The sequence below is a fragment of the Catharus ustulatus genome, chromosome 10 (genome assembly GCF_009819885.2).
Source record: "Catharus ustulatus isolate bCatUst1 chromosome 10, bCatUst1.pri.v2, whole genome shotgun sequence".
NCBI lineage: Eukaryota > Metazoa > Chordata > Aves > Passeriformes > Turdidae > Catharus > Catharus ustulatus.
Genome location: NC_046230.1, coordinates 23,233,760 through 23,253,659, shown reverse-complemented (window position 1 = coordinate 23,253,659; position 19,900 = coordinate 23,233,760). Strand labels below are relative to the sequence as shown.

Below are 19,900 nucleotides of genomic sequence, written 5' to 3'. Positions count from 1 at the left end.
CAGAACAAACAGGGCTCCCCTGGTCAGGCAGTGTGAGAGCTGAAAAGCACAGGAAGGAGCACTTTGTGGTAATCTAGATAAAATCATAAGATAATGTTTAATCCAGCCTGACACTATCTGCTCCTGCTGGCTGGAGACAAGGAGGCTCTGACACCAGGACACTGGGAGATTTCATACTCAGCACTTCCTGTCAGCTCAAGATAAACCCTGCTCTGAGCTGGGCACCTGGCACATCTCACAGACTTGGACACAAATCTGTGATCAGTATTAAAGCTTCCAGCCAGAAACAAGCCAGCCTAAGCTTTTCTTCACTTCTTTACAGGCTGAGGAAAATCAAAACAAGTGATTAAGACGGTTCTTTGCTTCATTAACAAATATACAAAGTTTTATTTTGTTTATTAGATTGGTTTTCTGTATGTTAACATTATCATAGCAGTTATAACCCACATTCACAGCAGAAATTTTCTAAGAGCATTTTGCAACACTAGCTGCTGTATCAGAAATCCTTAAGAGAAACTTATCTTTTAGCTACTCAGGTAACTTGAATAATAAAGTGCAAAACCACAATAAAATTTGACAGACATATGTCCCAGCTCATATTCAGTGGAAAAGAAAGGTTTGTAAGACCACTAGATATGGATTCACTGCACACAACAGAAGAGTGTGACCTGAAGACACCAGTTTTCAAGTTTTCCCATTACCAGACATTGATTACAATGAATAATTTTCCATTACTTTTAAGGGTAACATATAGAAATCACAATGAGGTTATAAATAAAACAAAACACATTGGCCAGACAACCTGAAGTTTAGCCCTGTATTTGGTACTTTTTACCCAATTAAGGTTTTGGGAAGAACTGATGAACAGGAACAGTTCATTTTTTGATGAAATAGTCTCTGATTTGACAAGGAAACAACTGGCAGGACATAACACAGCAGCTTGTTTGGGACACAAGTCAGAAATGGATTTTTTAATGTATTTTTTATCACCCATAGACATAAACTTGGTCTCATTCAACTAAGGACTGCCAGCACTAATTACTGTCCTGCTCATTCCAAGAAAATAGAGAAATCTCAGAATATTATGGGAATCAGGCCAAATTCATAAAACACAACCCAACCTTTTGTGTTTCTCTCTCCCCACAGCCACTGCTGCAGCCTCTCCAGTACCAAACACTCTCTCCAAGGCAGATGAAGTATCACAAACTCCAGGGCCTTTCCCTTCCTTCTCCCTGACTCAAGAATCTTCATGAAGCCCTTTGGAGCTATGACTTGTGTGAGCATCATCCACAAGGAGGCTACTCCATCCTTTTACTTACAGAATGCAAAGATGCAAATGAAACATTACTCTAATTTCATCAGCTCTAACGTTGCTGTTCTTCTACCAGTTGCCAAAAAAACAGTTCAGCAGGCCAAGCTCTAAGAAACACCAGCAAGTTTGAACTATAAATTGATTCAGCATCCCTTTAGTAGGCTCACTTTGCTAAGGACACAAGACACCACTGTCAGAACAGAGAACAGGCTGACCAGCAAGCTTTCAGGACCACGTCCTGCTTACAGCTCTATGTGGAACCAAAAATTGCACAACATACATTCCCAAAGAAGTCATTTGTACACAATACTCTCCTTCACATGGTTCTATTTCACTACAGTCAGTGCTCTCATCAGGAAACAATTCCATGCACAAATAGACAGCAGAACATCCAGTGCTATTTGGGAGGCTGCAGTTTGCTTTTCCCCCCTTTTTGATCCTTTCAGATCAGCAAATGCAAGGACCCAGCTGTTGTACCTGGGATAAGGCACTTGCCCCAGATGAGCAGTACAGCACCAGGCCAGTGTGCCAGACAACCTGGAGGGAGCTTTCCTTCACCACTTACAACAAGGAATAGTTCTGTAGCAATTGTGCTCTTTCAGCCTGGAGTGCTCCTCCTGCAGCAGCTTCAGAAGCTGCTTCACATCCTTCCCTACACTTCCTAGTAATGGCCACAGATTTTGCAAACTTCCAGAGCTTTATTCTATTTCCAAATCAGCTCGAGGTGCACTTCCAAGGGATTTGCCAGAACTTGTGAAACACCACCAGGAAATCACAAAGAGAAAATTTCCACCTGTCCAGCAGCAGCTCTTAACCACCTACACAGCCAAGGTTTGTCAGTCGAGGTCTCACGTGATTTCAATTCCCTGAAAAAACAAAGTTGCCTTATGGCATGCATAGTAGAGATATCACTAGTGCTACCTGGAAGAGTTCTAGCTCCAATCCTCCTCCCTCCCAAAGGGGACTAATTCAAACCCACTGATCTCAATAGTTGAAATGCAATCTTTGCTGCATCTATTTCAAATAATCCTGTGCTCCAAACCTTGCAATAGCCTAGGAGTAAAAAAAAAACCTGGTAACTCGCCACTAACAGAAGGCTAAGAAAGAAGTGAGATCTAGTTTCTATCAAAAACAAAAGCACATCTCACTTCTGGGTTTATTTATTACTTTCTCAAAGACATTTTAATATAGATGTTCTGATATTCTGGTCTAGATAACAGCCAAAATCTCAGTTGTAAGGAAAACCCCTCATTTTACTCTGATTTGAACTCCCGGTAGCTTTAAGCACCCAAATAATTTAATTTTTTTTTTCTATTGAATGAATGTTCTGCAGTTCTAGAAAGATGAGTTATGCACTTTTGTTCACATACAAAAAGACAGTCTAACAGATGTAAACTATTTATTGAATATTTGCCACCAATATTGTTAAATACATAATCTTGCAGTTTTCCGCTTTCAAGTTAAAATGTCAGAAACAGAACACCAAATATTTACAATTCTTGTAAGGAATGTTACATAATGACACATTAAGGCGTAAATTCTTTTGGCTTATAATTCTGAAAAGAATGATAATAGCAAAAAGTGATGCAAAATCTTTCCTGTGAGATTATGATTAAGCTACAATGTTTTACAAAAATATGGTGTAAGATGGCAATAATCCCATTCAAAATCCTGCATTAGGCCCCTTGAGAGGGGCTGATAATTTATACAGTCAAAACTTTAAAATTTACATATAAAGGTACCCTATCCACCATTGAAAAGTACAACTCTCAACATATACAGTTTTCAGGCCACAGTTTTGAAGGTCTGGAGTATCAAGTTGGTTTGATGAATTAGTCGGTTGGCACTTATGAACACATTTATTGCCCTGTGGAAAGAGAAGAATATTGCTTCAGAAACTTCCAGAAACATTGGAGAAAGCCAGCATTACTGGCACCTAGGCTTTGGGAATTGGGAGCACAGGGATGTTCCACTCTGTGCTGACCTGCTGGCTGCCAGCCAGCCTCATCTGCATAGCAAATCCCAGCCAGGCTGTGTTGGTTTGGCAGGAATTTCAGAAGAATTTGGCTCTCTATCATCACTGACATCTCAATCCTTTCCTTCTGGGATTCACACAACCGAGGGAAAAGCGTGGAGCAGATGACTGGGGCTTGCAACCAGATGATATTTGAGGTCACAGCCATTTTCTGACTCTGTGATTGTTAAACACCTTTCCAAAGCTGAGCTCTTCACCCCACCAGGAATTCCAGAATTGGCAACTCTTCCCTCGAGGAATCCTAAATGTGCACACATGTGCCAGCAGCACACTATTTCAGTGACCTTTCTGCTCTCAAAGGTGTGGGGTCATGGAGTTTTTCAGCTCAGCAATGACGTCTGAGCTTGTGTTCAGTGCTGTTCCCTCCTGGGGGAGCAGGGATCTCACTCCCTGTGCAGCTCAGAGACTGAAATCCCTCCTGACTTCCCAAGGATGGAAATGCAGGCCTTATGGAATTTCTTACACTACTGCAAATAATTAACACACTTCAAACTTCAGCCCACAACACACAGTATTTCTGTCCAGGAATCAAAGCTACCAAACCTGAACTTCTCATTTTGGTATCAGATTTAGCCCCAGTTTCAGGACAAGGAGAGAAAAACAAGAATGTTTTGATGGGAGCAGGACTGTACTCCCAGCTGGTCTCAAGACTTTTCTCTCCTTCAGTAATGCATCATTTCCTGGGTGCTCTCAGCCTTTGCCAAGCTCAACAAGAGCTGACATCAAAGTTGGTTCCATCTTTAAAACAGAACACTTTGGCACTGTCAGAACCTGAGGGGCATCCACTCATCCTCCTAAAGAATCTCTATAGTGAATTATACAGGAATAGTGACTCCCAAACCCAAGGTGAAGATCTGGAAAAAGCCTCAGTTTGAAGGCTAAAATGTTCAGCTAGAAAAAAAAAAATCAGCTGAATCATTCCAGATACTGCAGAGCACTGTGAGGGTCTATAAGGAAAGGCCAATAAAAATGTAAATCAAACAGAGCCCTGCACAGATGTTTTGTATTTGCAAATGATATTTCAAATAGGTAAATTATTTTTCTCAATAAAAAAAATCCATAATTTCTTTGTCCTTGTATATGCACTGAGAAAACCCACACAGGGCCAGGAAATTCAATTTCTCATATTTAAATTCAAAACTAACACCACACATGGGTGTTACATGGTGGTGTATTTAACAAATTTCCCTTTCCTCAAAGGCATTACAAAAGAAACAGCATTTTAAAGCAGCTATGGTAGTGAGAGGACATAGGAAAGGAAATAATTAAGCAACTCCTAAAAAAGGCAGCTTACACCCCAAAGCTTGTCCCATTTTCCTGTTAGTCAACAAAGCCTTTCATTATCTAAATTTGTCAAAACAACAGGACAAAAGCATACTTACTTTCCATCTTTAAAATAGGTTTTCAGAGTATCACTGAAACTTTTGGAGTATTTTACAAACTCTTTCTTTTGGTGCTCAAGTGCCTACAACAACAAAAACACCAGAAGCAAAGTCTCAGTTCACATATTTCTGAGTACAGTGAGAACTTTGAGGTTAAACTGATCAGAAAATTAATTAATGTTACATCGGGAATAAAAAATTTGTTTTTTTTTTTTCTTTAGAAGAAACAAAGAAAATAATTTTTATCTCTAAAACTCCTGAGACTTATTTTGCTGTTGAAGCATGGTGTCATTGACCAGCTAAGCTCTCCTACTCATCCCTTGATGCAAAGGATGCCTCCTCCTTTGCTATCAGAAATATTGGCTGAAGAGCTGGTGCACGTACCCGCCGGTTCTGGTACTGGTATTTCTTGAAGACGTTATTTACTGTGTCAAGAAGCTCCTTTATTGCACTTGCAATGTCCCTGTTGGGCAAGAAAAAGAGAATTTCAATATCCTTAGGAGATGCCATGAAATGCTGGAATTTAATCCCTTTCTAGCAGCCAAGTGTTTCTTAGGGCAGTCTCTACAGAGGAAGTGTCAGACGTGATGTAGGAGACCAAATGCAGAGCAGCATCCTGGGAATTCAGCAAATTCGGTCAAGTAACATCCTCATCATTTCTGAGTGGGATCAGGCTCTCTTCAATGGGAACAGTGCTGCTACATCTACAGAATTTCAACATTCAGGCTTAAATACAACAAGTTTGACCTCTCAATCTGCAGCAAAATCCATCACATTGTACTTACTTGATTGTCTGAAGAAACCTCACTCTGTCATTGATCTCATCTGGAATCTTACTAAGAATCTGTTTAAGTGCTCGTGCCTTTTCATTAAGATCTTGGAATTCAGGTTCAGGTCTTTCAATCATATACTCTGGCAAAAAGAACACATTCAAAACCACCATTAGTTTGTCCTCAAGTGTGTAGTGACAGCTAAAAACACGACACAGAGTGCACCACAACTGCCAGGCTGAATTTGAACAGCACAGAAAGAGCCATGGGCAGAGAAGTGCAGTGAATAACCCCTGTGTGAATCAGGACAGTGCAACAATCACCTTTATTACTGCATGGTGGGAAAAGAGCCCATCTTACTTTATTTGAGACATTAAAGTCATCAAAGTCAGTATTAAAATAACTTAAAGCCTGCAGTATATTCTCCTTCTGTGACAGTGTAACTGCTGCTTTTAATTTGAAGCAGGAAAAAAAAAGAGGATGTTATATTCCATATTTGCCTTTTCCTGGTTGTTAGCATTGCAAAAGGTGAACTATGCACCCATAAAAACATAGCTCTAAACATTCATTTTCTTGCTTTCCTTCTCTTATTAGTCCAGCATGGCTTTCAGGGAGATTTAATTTCTCCAACAGAGGTATTCAAAAATACAAATTTTCTTCTGCCATGCTGTTCTTCTACTCAAAAAAAAAAATCTATCCTGAAAAAAAAAAACCAGAAAAATAGAGAATTGCCTGCTCCTAGTTAACACTGTAATTAACACTGTAATTAAAAATACAGTTATTCAACACAGGGTTCTTACCTTCTACATCATCAGCTGCCATACGCAGAAGAGATTCTGTGAAATTCACATCCACACTTTTTTTCTCCAGGATTTTCATGATGATGTCCTGTGTAAGACCTGGATTTTCTTTTTCAGCCTGTATAGCAGAGGAATTTTATACTCTTAAATATGCAAGACCTGGACATTGCAAGCACAAAGGTTTTCATATCAATTGTTTCAGATACTGCAGGAGTTTGCTAGGAGCTTTCAAAGTCTAATGGTTTTAGACCAGTAGATTACATTAAGAACATTTTGCCACTACAAAATCCATTTTTCTTGGACTACATCACTGATTTTGTATAAGTAACTTTTTCCAATAAGCCCTAGCATTCATTTTAATTTGAGTTTTAATAAATGTCTCTATCCTGTTATATTTTCATAAGCACCAAGCTTTGAGACAAAGATATTGTATCCCCTGGAATTTAATTCACTCCAACACAGGTGCTACTCCCCCACCTTCCCCATGACATTTATAAATGTGCCTCTCATGAATCACATCATATGCTCAGACATCGTCTGGGAATTGCTCTTTCAGAAAAAACCCAGCTTTTGATTGATGACATATCTAAGTACAGGGCTGGATGAACACTGGAGCTGTTCACATCACCTGTGCTGCTACCAAAGAACTGCTCAGTGTGGAAGAAAAATGAGCCTGGCTAGGTTTTTTAGCTGCCACTACCATTCCTACCAACTTCTCAGTTTAACACTATTTGCATCCAGCTTACTCCTAAGGATAATTGTGCAAACACACAAAAGCAAGGCACACTTGCAGGAGCTCAGTTGGAGGCTTCAGACCATCAAGGTACATTTAGATTGAAGTCCCAGAGTTGCACAGCTCACATAGGTCATGCCTGCTATTATTTTGTTTCAATCTTTTTAAAAACCACCACTTCAATAAAGCAGTGTAAAGGAATATCTGTATTTCCACTCTTCAGGAATACAATGGAAATGTCAGAATAATCTTTTTTTCCATTTACTGCTGGATTTCTACACAAACACTGAATTTAATCCACAAAAAAAATCCCATTACCACTCACTTTGTAAACCAATTTCAAAAAGTGCCTATTGCTCATGAGCACCTATTCTACAAATCTTGTGGGTTTTAGATGAAGTTTATTATTAATTCACTGACTGCTCCCTCATTTAAGCTTTGGCTCTATATGGACAAGAGAAGAGTCTGTTTAAAATTGTTCATTCAGATTTCTACTCATGATGTCTGCAGACATCCCAAACTTCCAGTTCATGCAATTGTCCACTTTATTTTTAGACTACTGGATCAAGGATGAAGTCTTAAATAAAAAGACAAGGAAACAAGAGATCTGACCTTTTAGCTTCATCATACACAGCTTACTTTTGAAATAACCATTTTTCAATGCAAGTTTCTTCTCACCTTAATAAAAGCTGCTCTCAGTGTCTGAGCTGCAGACAGGTTTACTCTTTCTAGCTGCAATAAAAGTTTAGAATTAATTATTAGCATTCTGTTGTTATCAGAATAAAACAAGTCAATAATCACACCTTGCCCTATAAAGCAGAAAGGAAAGGGGGATTGACAGAAGCTTTCAAATTGCTGGTTTCACTTCGGAGATACTACAAATTTAATCCCAAAGGAAAGAGTTCCCCCCACAAAGGATAACAAAAAGCAATGGATGTATTTTGCAAAAAAGTCCAACAGAAGATTTTGAGAACATCTTGGCAATCTTTGACACTCTGAGAAAAACAAATATCCTATTAAATTGCAACCATTAGCAGTAAAATTAAAATGCATCAAGCTGTTCACAGGTTTGACTGTGTGCTATTTCCTGCCAGACAATGCCAGAGCTGGTATTGTGAAAACTGATTTTTTGTGAAAATCCTCTGCTAAAGGTAAGAGAAAAGCTCAGGACCAAGACAACCAGCAACCTTTGATGAGCATGAAACTATTCATGGCAAGAAGGGTGAAACAACACAGAGAGGGAAGATGTGCTGGACAAAGCTTTCACAAGATGTGACTGTGGCCACATTTCCCAAAATCAAGGGGATTGTTGCATTCAGGGTAAACTGGAGCTCACCTCATTAAAGACAGGGTACATAACAGCATAGAGAGGCATGGAAACCATAGAAGTGGTCTCTGCTTCATTCTTCATCTCTTCCATTGTCATCCTCATTCAAAGAGCCACTTCTCAAGGGAAACACTATAGAAGCAGAAAACTCCTCATTCACTGGAATGTCTCTTCTTTCTCCTCGTTGTGCAAGAATACTTGAAGAACTTGGGAAATCTATTGTCCTTAGGGAGTGTGAGAAAAGAGAAAGCAAACACACAGTTACAAATGCTCGTGAGGGACAGGTTCTGCAAATGCCATGGCACAGATCAACATGAGTTTCACTGCCTGGAAACCAGGGATTGCTCACTACATGAGTCAAGTACCCATGGAATGACCACTTGGTGTAACTTCTAAACTCTAAATGAAAACTATTAAGTGAATATTTTAAAGCAAAGGTGCTACCACAAGTGTTTTTCCCTTCAAGTTTTTATAGAATCAGTTTTTTATTTACAAAAATCTTGCCACCACTCATAGGCAGCAGAATAAGGTTCCTGACAATTCCCATCCAGAAAAAGCTTGGGAAGCACAACATGCTGCAACCCCAAACTTCATCCAGATGCATTGTCACTATTAAAGCTACCTTGAAATACTCCAGGTTTTTTTGCACATGCATCAAGCTGTGATTCTGCTGGAGATCAGTGCCTACTTTCCACCCATTTGAATGTGAACACTGCAGCTTTGGTTTTATATAAGCTGAAGTCATGTTTCCACTCAGGGTGTGTCACCAGCTATGTTAAGTCAATGGAAAATTATTGTTCCAGTAACTGAACCTCTGCTTTGGAAGTTCTCCACCCAGCCCAGCTCATCGTACCCAACATGGAAGGATCACTGCTCACACCCAGAAATTATGTGGAAAAGAAAAAAGGTCACCTTAGAGCTGATAAAAAACCCTTCATTCCAGCCTGCTGTAATCTCTATTCATCAGATTCTTTTAAAATATTTTATATGACATAATTGAGTTTAAAGACCTGATGTCCAAGTCAGAAATAAAGATAAAAAGAAAGATATTAAGAGTTTTAATTTTTAGATTTGGTTGGAGCATTTAATGCATTAGAGGAAGGATTTTTTTTTCCTCCTAGCAAGCTCCAGACACCAGGCATTTGCATGTCTGTGTAATTTACTGACATTTTTGTAAGAAGTGAAAAGACTGAAATGATAAGAAATGGCTCCAGCAATCAACATCACTTCCTGAGAGTATGAACAGGTTAAGAACATGCCAAGACATTTCTTGAAGCCATATTCTCATTATGCTCTGCACTGACTGAAGATCTCCAGGCTGTTTAAATAGAAGAACAGGTATTTTTTGTCCAGAGCAGATATATAATTGTTCAGCTATAATTATACAAGTGAAATTTGTTACTGATTACAGTCAGCACAGAGAAGAATCTGCATGACTACAAATATTGTGTATATCTCATCTGAGCTTGTGAACAGCAAAAGCTGAAGAAAAATTAAACATGACTACAGTAAAAACTTTATGCAAGTCTTCTAACATGGACCAATTATTGCAAAAGCTCACTTTGTTTCTCTTGCTGTTCCAACCTCAAAGTGCCACAGAGGAGCTGATTCCTCCAGCCCCACAAAAGGACTCCTGAGACTTTAGGAAGGGCTCTGGAGGGATGAAATCCACCCACAGATGGAGCTGCAATAATCAGGGGTCCCACAGCTTTATCACCCACCCTGGTATTTTACAGCTGGCAAGGACATGGAAGAATACAAGTGAATATTCATCATTCCTCAGAAAATGGAGTGTTTCCCCAGGAACTTGTTTCAGTTACATAAATTCATGCAAGGTCTGCTCACAGGGGGGAGGGAACTTGTCTGAACAAGTTTTCACTCCCTTCTGCAGGTACAAGCTGTCCCATTTATTACCCATGTGTATTCCCTGTTTGTTTTGCTGTTTAATTCCTCCTTTCTGGAAGTTCAGTAAATATCCATTCACACATCTGACAAGCACTACCTGCATTCACAGATGAATTTAAAGAAAGTTTTTGTCTGTATTCTCACAGTAAATTTTTTAAATGTTAAATTGGGTCACTGAACATTGTTCTACTCTACCCAAAAGATTTTTATCACAGGAAGAAGGGCAAAAAAGGACAAAATTGCCATTAGATATAATTACTTTGTTTTTATGGCTTAGCAGTATCCACACACACACAAGAGGAAATTCTAAGTGAAATGATGGATTTTTATGATGATGAAAACCTATTACACTGTGAGCTACCATGAAGAACTCATTTTCTCCTGAAGAACCATAAGCTACTGTTACTAATCCATGGTACAGTTAAACCCTTCATATAAAAACAATTATACATTATCTATTACCCCTCTTCCACACACTGACACTCTTAAAAAAAATAATACAACACTTGGATTTATATTAACACAAAGGACACCAATTTTGCAACTGAAGAGGTGGGTTTATATATATACATGCACACAAGAAATATTTAAACCCATCAAAGGCTTTTGTTGCCAAGGTATGGAAAGAAATATATTCAATTTATCACACTGCTTGTTCATTATTTCAGAAATCTTCCTGTTTTCCACAAGATACACTAGGAAGCATCACAGTGGCATGAAGTATCTGACTGCTAAAATTCTCAAACTATTCATCTTTACAGTTAGGATGTAACTTATTCACTTCAGTCTTTGTCAGTGTTAAATAGAAAGAATAATCATCTCCACAAAAACTCCGTGTTCATTGTGTTACTGAAAGTCAGTTTGCCATAGCTGCACTAAACCACATCCAAATACCTTTGAAGAAGGTCTCAGTCCTGATTAGGGACCAAATCCTCATGAAAACTGAAGTTTCTCTTCTATTTAAATGAACTGTGAGCGAGCCCACTAACCTTCAAAATGGCCTGACTCAAGTTTAATGCACATTATCACGCAGCAAGGAGGAGCTTTCAGCATTTCTTTTAGGATGTGATCAAAAGCAGCTCTGCACAGCTGCCAGACTTCGTGACAGTGTCTTGCAACAGCTTAACTTCAGTTCCTCCAATCTCAAAAGAGCCTTTTCTTTGAGAGTTTACCCTAGTTTCATCTGTCAGCTGTTTTTTTTTATATTGTCAAAAAAGGTGGAAGAAGATTCCATGAGGAGGTGATTTATTAGCACAGTGGAGTGGTAGAGCTGAGAAAATCCTGGAAAACTGTAAGATGTATAAAAGGTGTTACCCTGCTGGCAAACTTGTTAATTGGTCTGAGGGGGGATGAGGAGAAGACAGCAGGACACTGCCAAATACCGACCTGAGTGCCAGCCTGATCTTCCTTTTTGTTACAGTGACCTCACACCCAAATCTGTGGGTGTGCACTGAGACATTGTCCAGAATTACACATGGAATTTAAAGAGAATCTAATTTGTCCATTGTGCTAAAACACCAGTTAATACAACCCTGACTACTCAGTCCTGACCCATCAAACACATCAGGCTGTATTCCAAGAGAAGCACTAACATGGAATACGTGCTCTCACTGTCAGGATAAATCTTACATCCTAACCTTTAAGTCTCAGCACTAAAATATGATCCCAGCCAGTCAGCAAAGACTGAGAGAGCTGGTATATTTTAGATGAGGAATAGATTTGGAAAGGTTCTTGGACAGACCTAGCTCCCCATAGCCACCCAATGACATTTTAAATCATTCAACTGAACTTTAACAGAAAAAAACCCCAAAACCCAACCCCTGCCAAAAGGGGTGAAGAGCACAAACCACCACACTTCCTAAATGTACAACCACCATTGTCAGTGTCTAAGGTGACAATTTGCTTTCTCTAATGTGTGACAGTTACTGACAGATTTTGGGTCATGCACTTCAATCAGGGAGAGCAGCAGAGCTGTTTAATAAGAACACAACCATCTCCATGTAACTACAGCAGGCAGGACCTTCCCCAAATCCACCCCTGCTCCCAGGCCAGGCTGAAGGTGAGCAAAGTTTCCATCAAAAAAAGCTGTTTGTGTAACACAACCTTCTGAAGCAGTGCTTAAACAAGGAGAGCAGACTCTCATGATTTCAACTTTTCAAGTTTTAAACCAACAGAAACATTTGGGATCAATTGGCAGGGTTTCAGCTCTGTCATCAGCACATCTACCTCTGCACTGATGTTGTCTCTATTCCCTTCTCCAGGCTCCATCTAGCCTAGATCTGGTAAGTGCTTAGATATTAATATTCTTTTTTACAAAAGTACTACAGAGGAACAAGGCCCAAGGCAGTGATTACAAATATTATTATTTCAATGGTTGGCTTTAGCAAAAATCACAGCCCCATTCCTGCTACAAAAGATTATGTTACTGCCAAGAGGTTCTGCTCCACTTCTTGCAGTGAGGATTCAGGAAGAGGTTTCACCTTTAACCTGATCTGAGATCCCCGAGTTATCAGAAAAAACTCATTCAAATCCAGGAAGAAGGTGTGGGGGAAGGGAAATAACAGCATAAATTCCACCTGAATTCAGAGGCAGAGCTTGAATCAAAATGTAACACCACTGTGCATGGGAGGAAGGAATGTAGGTAATTTATTATTGCTGTTGTAAAGTTTATGGAAGTAAAAAAACCCTGCAGAATATGCTCTTTTAACTATAAACACACCCCACACCTGTCTTGGTAACTTAGTTTCTGTCATTAATGGTTACATGAATTTTTTTAAAAAAAACAACCAACCTAACCCTTCATCTCTTTTTTTTTGTCAGATGTTACTTTACCTGCCACTGTATTTTAATTATCAATTTCAATTATTTCCCGTTGTACAACTCAGATTATTTGATACAAAGCTTCAAAGCTTTGTGTTTCAGATACAGAATTACTCTCCTTTTTAAAACTGAGTCTGGGTGGATTCACTAGGATTAGCATACACATCAAGTATTAGGATAACAATCTGTATTTTAAAATCAGCAATGATAACAAGAGACTTAAAAGGCAGCCTGAACTGATCCCATATCCTACTGATTCTTACACCAAAAGAGTTAATAAAAGGAATGTCACCAGCAAACAGCATTGAAGTGTTGGAAGTGTCTCCAAATGCCTCACTAGAACAGAAATGCAGTTTTCAAACATTTCCACACATGTGTAGCAGTCACCTGCAGTGAAATTCACTCTGGCAAAGCAGAGCTGCTTATGCATTTGATTACTGTAAGAGCACTTCTATGACTAATTCAGAAATGACACAGACCTGTGATAAATCCAACATGGCTATTTTTAGAACCATATCAACTTAAAAAACAAAAACCAAGCCTTGCCTGAAGTCAGGCTTATAATTATTCCGTGTTCTTTTGCTGGACTTGAAAATGGGAGTGATTTAATCTGTCCTATTACACCAGTCTGTCTCACATGAGACCCTACAGCCTGTGCTCCAGTTCCAGCAACCCCAAAACTGTTACACAGCACAACTGAAACAGGTCGTGAATGTCGAATAAATAACCACAACATATCCCTTTTTCTCTTTCTTTTTCACCTCGTTGAGAATGTGAAAGTGAAGCCATTACTTTATCAAAACGTGTATGACACAGCTCAAAAAGGACAAAAATACATTCCAACGTGTAAACAAATACCAGAGAATTAGAGTTCCTCTGATAACAGGAACAGCACAAGGTTTCAGCCACCCCAGTCTGTGGGAGCTACAGGAAAAACACCAACCCAAGTCACCAGTGCAGTGAGCGACTGAATGGGACACCCCAGCCCTGAACACTGCCCTGGCTGCTCAGCCCCGAGGGGGGGACCCTGCGGAGAAGGAATCACAGAATCAATGACGCTTTAAAGACCTCCAAGATCATCGAGGCCAACCTTTGAACAAACACCACCTTGTCAAGCAGACCATGGCCACGTCCGGCCTCTCCTCAAACACCTCCAGCAACACTGACTCCACCACCTCCCAGGGCAGCCCATTCCGATGTCTAATCACCCCTCCTGTGAATAATTCCTCCCTAATGTTCAACTGCACCTCCCCTGGCGCAGGAAGGAGCCCAGGCGCCCTTTCTCCTTGCCCGCCGCAGCCACCTGACAGCGCTCCGCTCCGAAAGGACGAGCTAAAAATAATGCACACAAAAATAAAACACATCCGGGCCTGCGCCTGCCGGGCCCGGGCCGAGCGAACCAGCACCAGGCCGGGAAGCCCGGAGCGGGGCCAGGCCCCGAGCCCCGCGGCCGCGGGAAGGGCGGCGAGAAGGACGAGCCCTCGGCGGTGCCTCAGGGCCGGAGCAAGGCGGAGGGAGGGGAAGGGACACCCCGCGCACCTTCCCCGCACGGCCAGGCCGCCCTCAGCCGCTTCCTCAGCCCGGGGAAGGCTCCACCGCCCCTCCCGCAGCCCCGCAGGGCGCGGCGGGCCCCGCGTCCTCCCGCGGAGAGCCGGGCAGGGCAGGGCTCGGCACCTCACCTGCCCCGGCCCGCCGGGCCCCCGCCGCTCCCGAGGGGCTCCGCCGCCGCCGCCGCGCCGGAAGCGCCCGCGAGGTGCAGGAGGAGGAGGAGGAGGAGGAAGATCCGCGGTGTTACCACACACCAGGCGTTGTCCGGAACCGCGCGCGGGGCCCTGGGGCTCGTAGTCCGCTCTCCGCGACCACAAGCCCCACAATGCCGAGCGGAGCGGGGGCGGGAGCGCTCGGCGGGCGGGCCGGGGCGGGGACAGTGCCCGGGCGGAGCGGAGCGGGCTCGGCGGAGCCGAGCACAGCCCTGCACGGCAGAGCCGCGGCGGAGCGCGGAGCGGCGGCAGCACCGCCGGGCAGCGGGCGGGGCGGCGGCGGCGGCGGCGGGAGCGCGGTGAGTGCGCGCGTCCCTTGGCGGGGCTGTGCGGCCACACAAACCGGGCGGCTCCGGCGCGTTCCTTACACGGCGGGGCGGAGGAGCCGCTGCCCGTGCGGGGGTCGCTGGGGGAAAGGGGGACGGAGTGTGGCGGTGCGGAGGCGTTCGGGATCCCAACGCGGGATGAGTGGATGAAGCCGCTCCGGTGCTCGCTGGGCTCCTGCGGGCGGCCCGCGGAGGGACGCGCCGCTCTCCGGCCGAGCCGCCCTCAGCGGGAGCGCTCAGCCGGAGTTGTGCTCGGCTGGGGAAGGCGTCGCGTTGCCGAGCCCCGGAGCCCGCCCCGGTGTCCCGCGGGTCCCTGCGGCCGTTCCCAGCCCGCAGCCGCGCTCCCAGAGCCGCCGCTGAGGGGCTGCTCCCCGCCGCTGAGGGGCTGCTCCCCGCCGCTGAGGGGACTGCTCCCCGCCGCTGAGGGGCTGCTCTCTCCGCTGAGGGGCTGCTCCCCGCCGCTGAGGGGCTGCTCCCCGCCGCTGAGGGGCTGCTCCCCGCCGCTGAGGGGCTGCTCCCCGCCGCTGAGGGGGCTGCTCCCCGCCGCTGAGGGGCTGCTCCCCGCCGCTGAGGGGCTGCTCCCCGCCGCTGAGGGGCTGCTCCCCGCCGCTGAGGGGCTGCTCCCCGCCGCTGAGGGGCTGCTCCCCGCCGCTGAGGGGCTGCTCCCCGCCGCTGAGGGGCTGCTCTCTCCGCCGCTCCCTCCGCCGCTCCCCGTCCCGGCCGCTGCTCAGCGCGCCCCGAGAGCTGCCCATTAAAATAACTCAACTTGTGCATTATTTGTCGCCGTGATTCCGCTCCTAGCGAGCTTTGAAGTTTCGAATTACATTGCAGGAAGAGCTCAGCGATTAAAATTTGCTATTAATATTAAAGCATCAACGCGGTTCTGGATTGGAATTTGCATTCCTGATGTGTCGCTGTTAGCGCTCACTTTTTTGAAGCGCTGATCGCTGTCACCTAATGTAAGGCACGCGAATTCCCCGGTGTGAACACGGGGATGAGCAGCTAAAGCATTAAACTTGGCAGGCATCGGCTGTAACTTCTGCCTGTGGTGGGAAGAGTTGGATGCTGCAGAAGCAGAGGGGCGATGTGCGGGTGTCCGTGTGTGCTACCCATCCACATCTCCTCAGGGGTGAGCAAGGGAGGAGAAAAATAGGAAAAAACAGGAAAAAACAGCACCTGCATTGTTACACATTATTACAGATGTGAATTTTCCCCTTCCCGCACCACCTTGTTTTGTTTCAATCAGATCGGTGGATGTTCTGTCACACATCAAATACTCTGTGCATCCTGGTGTTAAAGGGCTGCTTAAAACCTGCGTCGTGTGTATGAGTTTTGTGCTGCTGATCAGCCTTGAGCTCAGATTCTTCAATTTTCCCCTCATTTTTGTTGTGGTCTGGTGATTTAGTCTAATGGAAAATTACGCCCTTCTTTGTAGGAGAGAGGTGTTTACCAAAATGTTGCAGCATAGATTGAGCCAAATGTCTGTTTAATGCTATTTTACCCTTTCAGTGAAACTAGTGTGCTTTAAATAAAGCTACAAAGCTGCAGTTGTAGAGCTGTTAAAACTTAAGATAACTGTATCTTCGATCAATTTTGTGATACTTTCCCGGATTTTGTCGGGTCTTGGTTGGAGTGTTTGTGCTTGGGCTAGGTTCACCCTTTGTTATTTTCCACCCATTGTATGTTTTAGAATTACTCTGGCTTGGTTGAGTGTGATGAGGAATAATTGCAGAGGCAAGGGAGGGAGCAGGAGTGGTTGATGTTTTTGTTTTTAAGGTGTGGGTTGCCTACAGAATTACACAGGGCAGCCTGAGATGTAATACAATGTGAAGGCTTGTGGCAGTGTGAAGTTTGCTGTTAAAGGCACTCATGAGTTGCAAAATTTGACCTCATGAGACTGTCTGTCCTGTGTTTTCACATCCTCTAGTCCAATTCGAGTTGGGATTTTAAAATTTGCTTTGAGTTTGTCTCTTCATCTGCCGCTGTCAGTGGTTTGCTCACATGTAGATGAAAGTTAATCATGAACGTGTCTGTCATCTCCTTTCATGTTCTGGGGTGAACAGTTCTAGGAGTGCTATTGTTGTAAAAACTCTCTTGAAATTTATTCTCTTGATGTAAATGTTGTATTTATGTGTAGTAGCTTAGTTCAGTTTATAACCTTGCATATCACAACACGTAGCAATGAAAATGGGTTGGTGCTGGCAGAATTCTTCACAGCAAGATCTGACTACTCCCTGCTCTTTAAAGGCTTTTTCAACTAATGGTTTATTTCTCCAAATTTCAAATTTGCCTTTTGGGCTGCTCGTCATCATGAAGACACGTTGTTGGCATGCCTGGATACCTTTTAAAATAATTTCTAGCAATTTGTGCTCTGTGTGGGCAATACATTATCCTGTCTGTGTAAAGCACAGGATGAATTAATATAGGGTGCATCTGTCCTGTGCTCAGTTTTCAGTCTGTCTTTATCTGAATTAAGCTGTGTGTTCAAAATAACGTTAGAAATTGGTGTGTAAGCATGGTTTTCAAAGTTAATGTTTGGTTTTCTCTATTTTATATACACTTGCATATCTCTGATACAGTATAATGGGCAGATGGTAGGGAAAGATGTCTGTATAGTCAGCTGTAATTAGTGATAAATGTGTCCTTATGAATATATACATACTTTGTATGCATGAAAAAGCAGAGCAGTTAAATTTGGAAATCCCTTTAAAAATTTTGGGTTTAATTAGTGTCCTCCCAGCATGATCTTGTGAACTGGGTGTCTAAACATTAGCAGAACTTAGAGGTGGGGGATATAACACACCATGTATTCCTGCAGGAGGAAAGGAAATACTTTCTGCATCTTGAAGTATTGAATTGATTGAAGGACACATTTTCTTCTTTGTGAAATAGTTCTGTATTATAAAGCTGTAGCCAAAATAAAAAATTAATCCCAGTAATAAATGTGAAGTTTTTGGTGCTTACTTTCCCTCTGTAGTTGGCATTTAAATCAGTACGAAATGCCAGGGATGGAAGGATGCATTGATCCCATTGAGAATGGATTTATTTCTGGTGCAAGTCCCTTAGTGCAGTCAGCACAAGGGTTGTGGTGGACAAGGTCTGTAACTATAAAGCAGTGTGAGAACAACTCCTTGCCTGCTTGTGGCTTGTGTAGTTCTCAATAGCATCTCGTTTGGTGGCCTTAATGAAGTATCTGCACTAAGGAATTGTTCTTTTGTGGTGTGATTAAAATATCAGCTCTAAGGTCGTGTTCTGGTTTGTTTAATACACTTCAAAGCTAATGATTATGAGAAGTGCAGAGCGTGGCTAATGGGATAAAAGCTGTGTGAGTTATCCATGTCCTTTTTGGGCTTTTGGAGTCATTGCAGAGCAGCTGGAGCTGTGAGATGGGAAAAGAGGAAATTTCTTATTCATACAAGCTAATGAGTTAAATGTGTGTATGGCTTTTGGGTTAATGAGATTTGACCTCATATGTTGTAAAGGATTTTTTTGGTTTAGTTCAGTGTTTAAATATTATGATAATTCTTGAGAAATATTTTTGCAGACCTTGAGACTTCTTGCAGGGAGAATCAATAATCACAAGTAATTTACTGTCTAGAGGAAGAAAGTTAAAACAATGTGCTTGTATTTAGTTTTATCCAACTAGCTTCCAATTTATAGGCTGGCTGTCTTTGCACTAATTTATGTACTTTGTGTACTTCAGCCCTGAAGTGTTTTCATCATTACAGCAAAAGAAATAATTGCTTAATAATGTTCTCTGTTCCTCCTCTGCTGTGTGAGTCTGACAGCTCCAACCTCGTGATGGCTTGATGGGCCTAATGGACAATCTGCTGCTTCTAGAAAGATCTATTCTGTCTGAATCCAAACTGAAGCTGTGCCATATGTGCAGAGGGATGTCAGATGTACAAACCAAACTCTTGTTAGCCAGCAATGATCTGTCCAAACCATGGAAGAGCTGCAGTTCCTGTGGTTTTCTTTTTCCCTCTATTTTTGCTGTGCACGTTTCTGTGTGTGCAGTAAGTTTGGGGGGATTTCCTCATCACAGCAAAGAGAACTCTCATTTCCTTTTTAACCTTTGTGCACAACACACTAAAAGCTTTGTTTTGCTTTTGCAGGGCTGAGAATTCTGCTCAGATAGCACGGAAAGCAAAGGCTTTCATTCCCTTTGCAGTAAGAGAAAATGCCCAAACACTGCTCACCTGTTGCATTTTGCCTCTGGTACTGTTGGAGCAGCCTTGATTCTCCTGTGCAACTTTGGAGTGAGCTGGAGGACTGGGACATCTACTTTTCACTGTGTTTTTTTTTAAACTGCCCTTGGCATGTCAGGGTAGTGTTAAGAGCGTGGGTACTTTGCCAAAGCCAGCCTGTCAGAACTGCTCAGCTTCACTCAGCCACTGGAGATTGCCTCCTTCCCTGGCAGAGCAGCACAGTGCCAGGCTTTGGGGACTGTCTCCATGGCTGAGGTGATGTTTGCTGCCCTAGTTTTCCCCATACATCTCAGTTATATAAGTTAGAAAGGAAGGTCTAAAGATTTAAGACATCATTTTTTAATTGGTACACCAAAACTGCCCTTTTCCAATGCTTTTTTGTTTGTTTTTTTTTTCTCCCACGTTTAAATTAAAGCAGCTCCTGGAGCATTTAATGACTGTGTACTTCACACAGCAATTGGAGTTCACTGAAGCAACTCATGTTTTCTCTCTCAGATATCTTTTTCTCAAAAGAAGCATTTG

General features: G+C 42.8%; 2 protein-coding genes across 4 annotated transcripts in view; one reads left to right on the top strand and one right to left on the bottom strand.

Annotated features, from left to right (window-relative positions):
- Nucleotides 1–2,694: 2,694 nt before the first annotated feature.
- Nucleotides 2,695–14,954, bottom strand: PDCD10 (programmed cell death 10). Of its 3 annotated transcripts, none has more exons than XM_033069229.2 (8): nt 14,764–14,954; nt 8,369–8,583; nt 7,711–7,764; nt 6,300–6,417; nt 5,515–5,641; nt 5,114–5,192; nt 4,730–4,812; nt 2,695–3,179 (listed from the first exon to the last, which is right to left on the bottom strand). In XM_033069229.2, the coding sequence occupies exons 2-8, from the start codon at nt 8,462–8,464 to the stop codon at nt 3,098–3,100; spliced, it is 639 nt and encodes a 212-aa protein (XP_032925120.1). In that variant the 5' UTR covers nt 8,465–8,583; nt 14,764–14,954; the 3' UTR covers nt 2,695–3,097. The 3 variants fall into 3 exon arrangements, with proteins under 3 accessions (XP_032925120.1, XP_032925121.1, XP_032925122.1); XM_033069230.2 differs by having other exon boundaries at nt 14,887–14,910; XM_033069231.2 differs by having other exon boundaries at nt 8,369–8,575; nt 14,764–14,781.
- A 168-nt stretch (nt 14,955–15,122) lies between these two features.
- SERPINI1 (serpin family I member 1) overlaps nt 15,123–19,900 on the top strand; it is a 44,364-nt gene continuing 39,586 nt past the window's right edge. The window contains exon 1 of the mRNA XM_033069227.2: nt 15,123–15,143. The gene's annotated coding sequence lies outside the window, so the exon portion shown is untranslated. The remainder of the gene's footprint in view (nt 15,144–19,900) is intronic.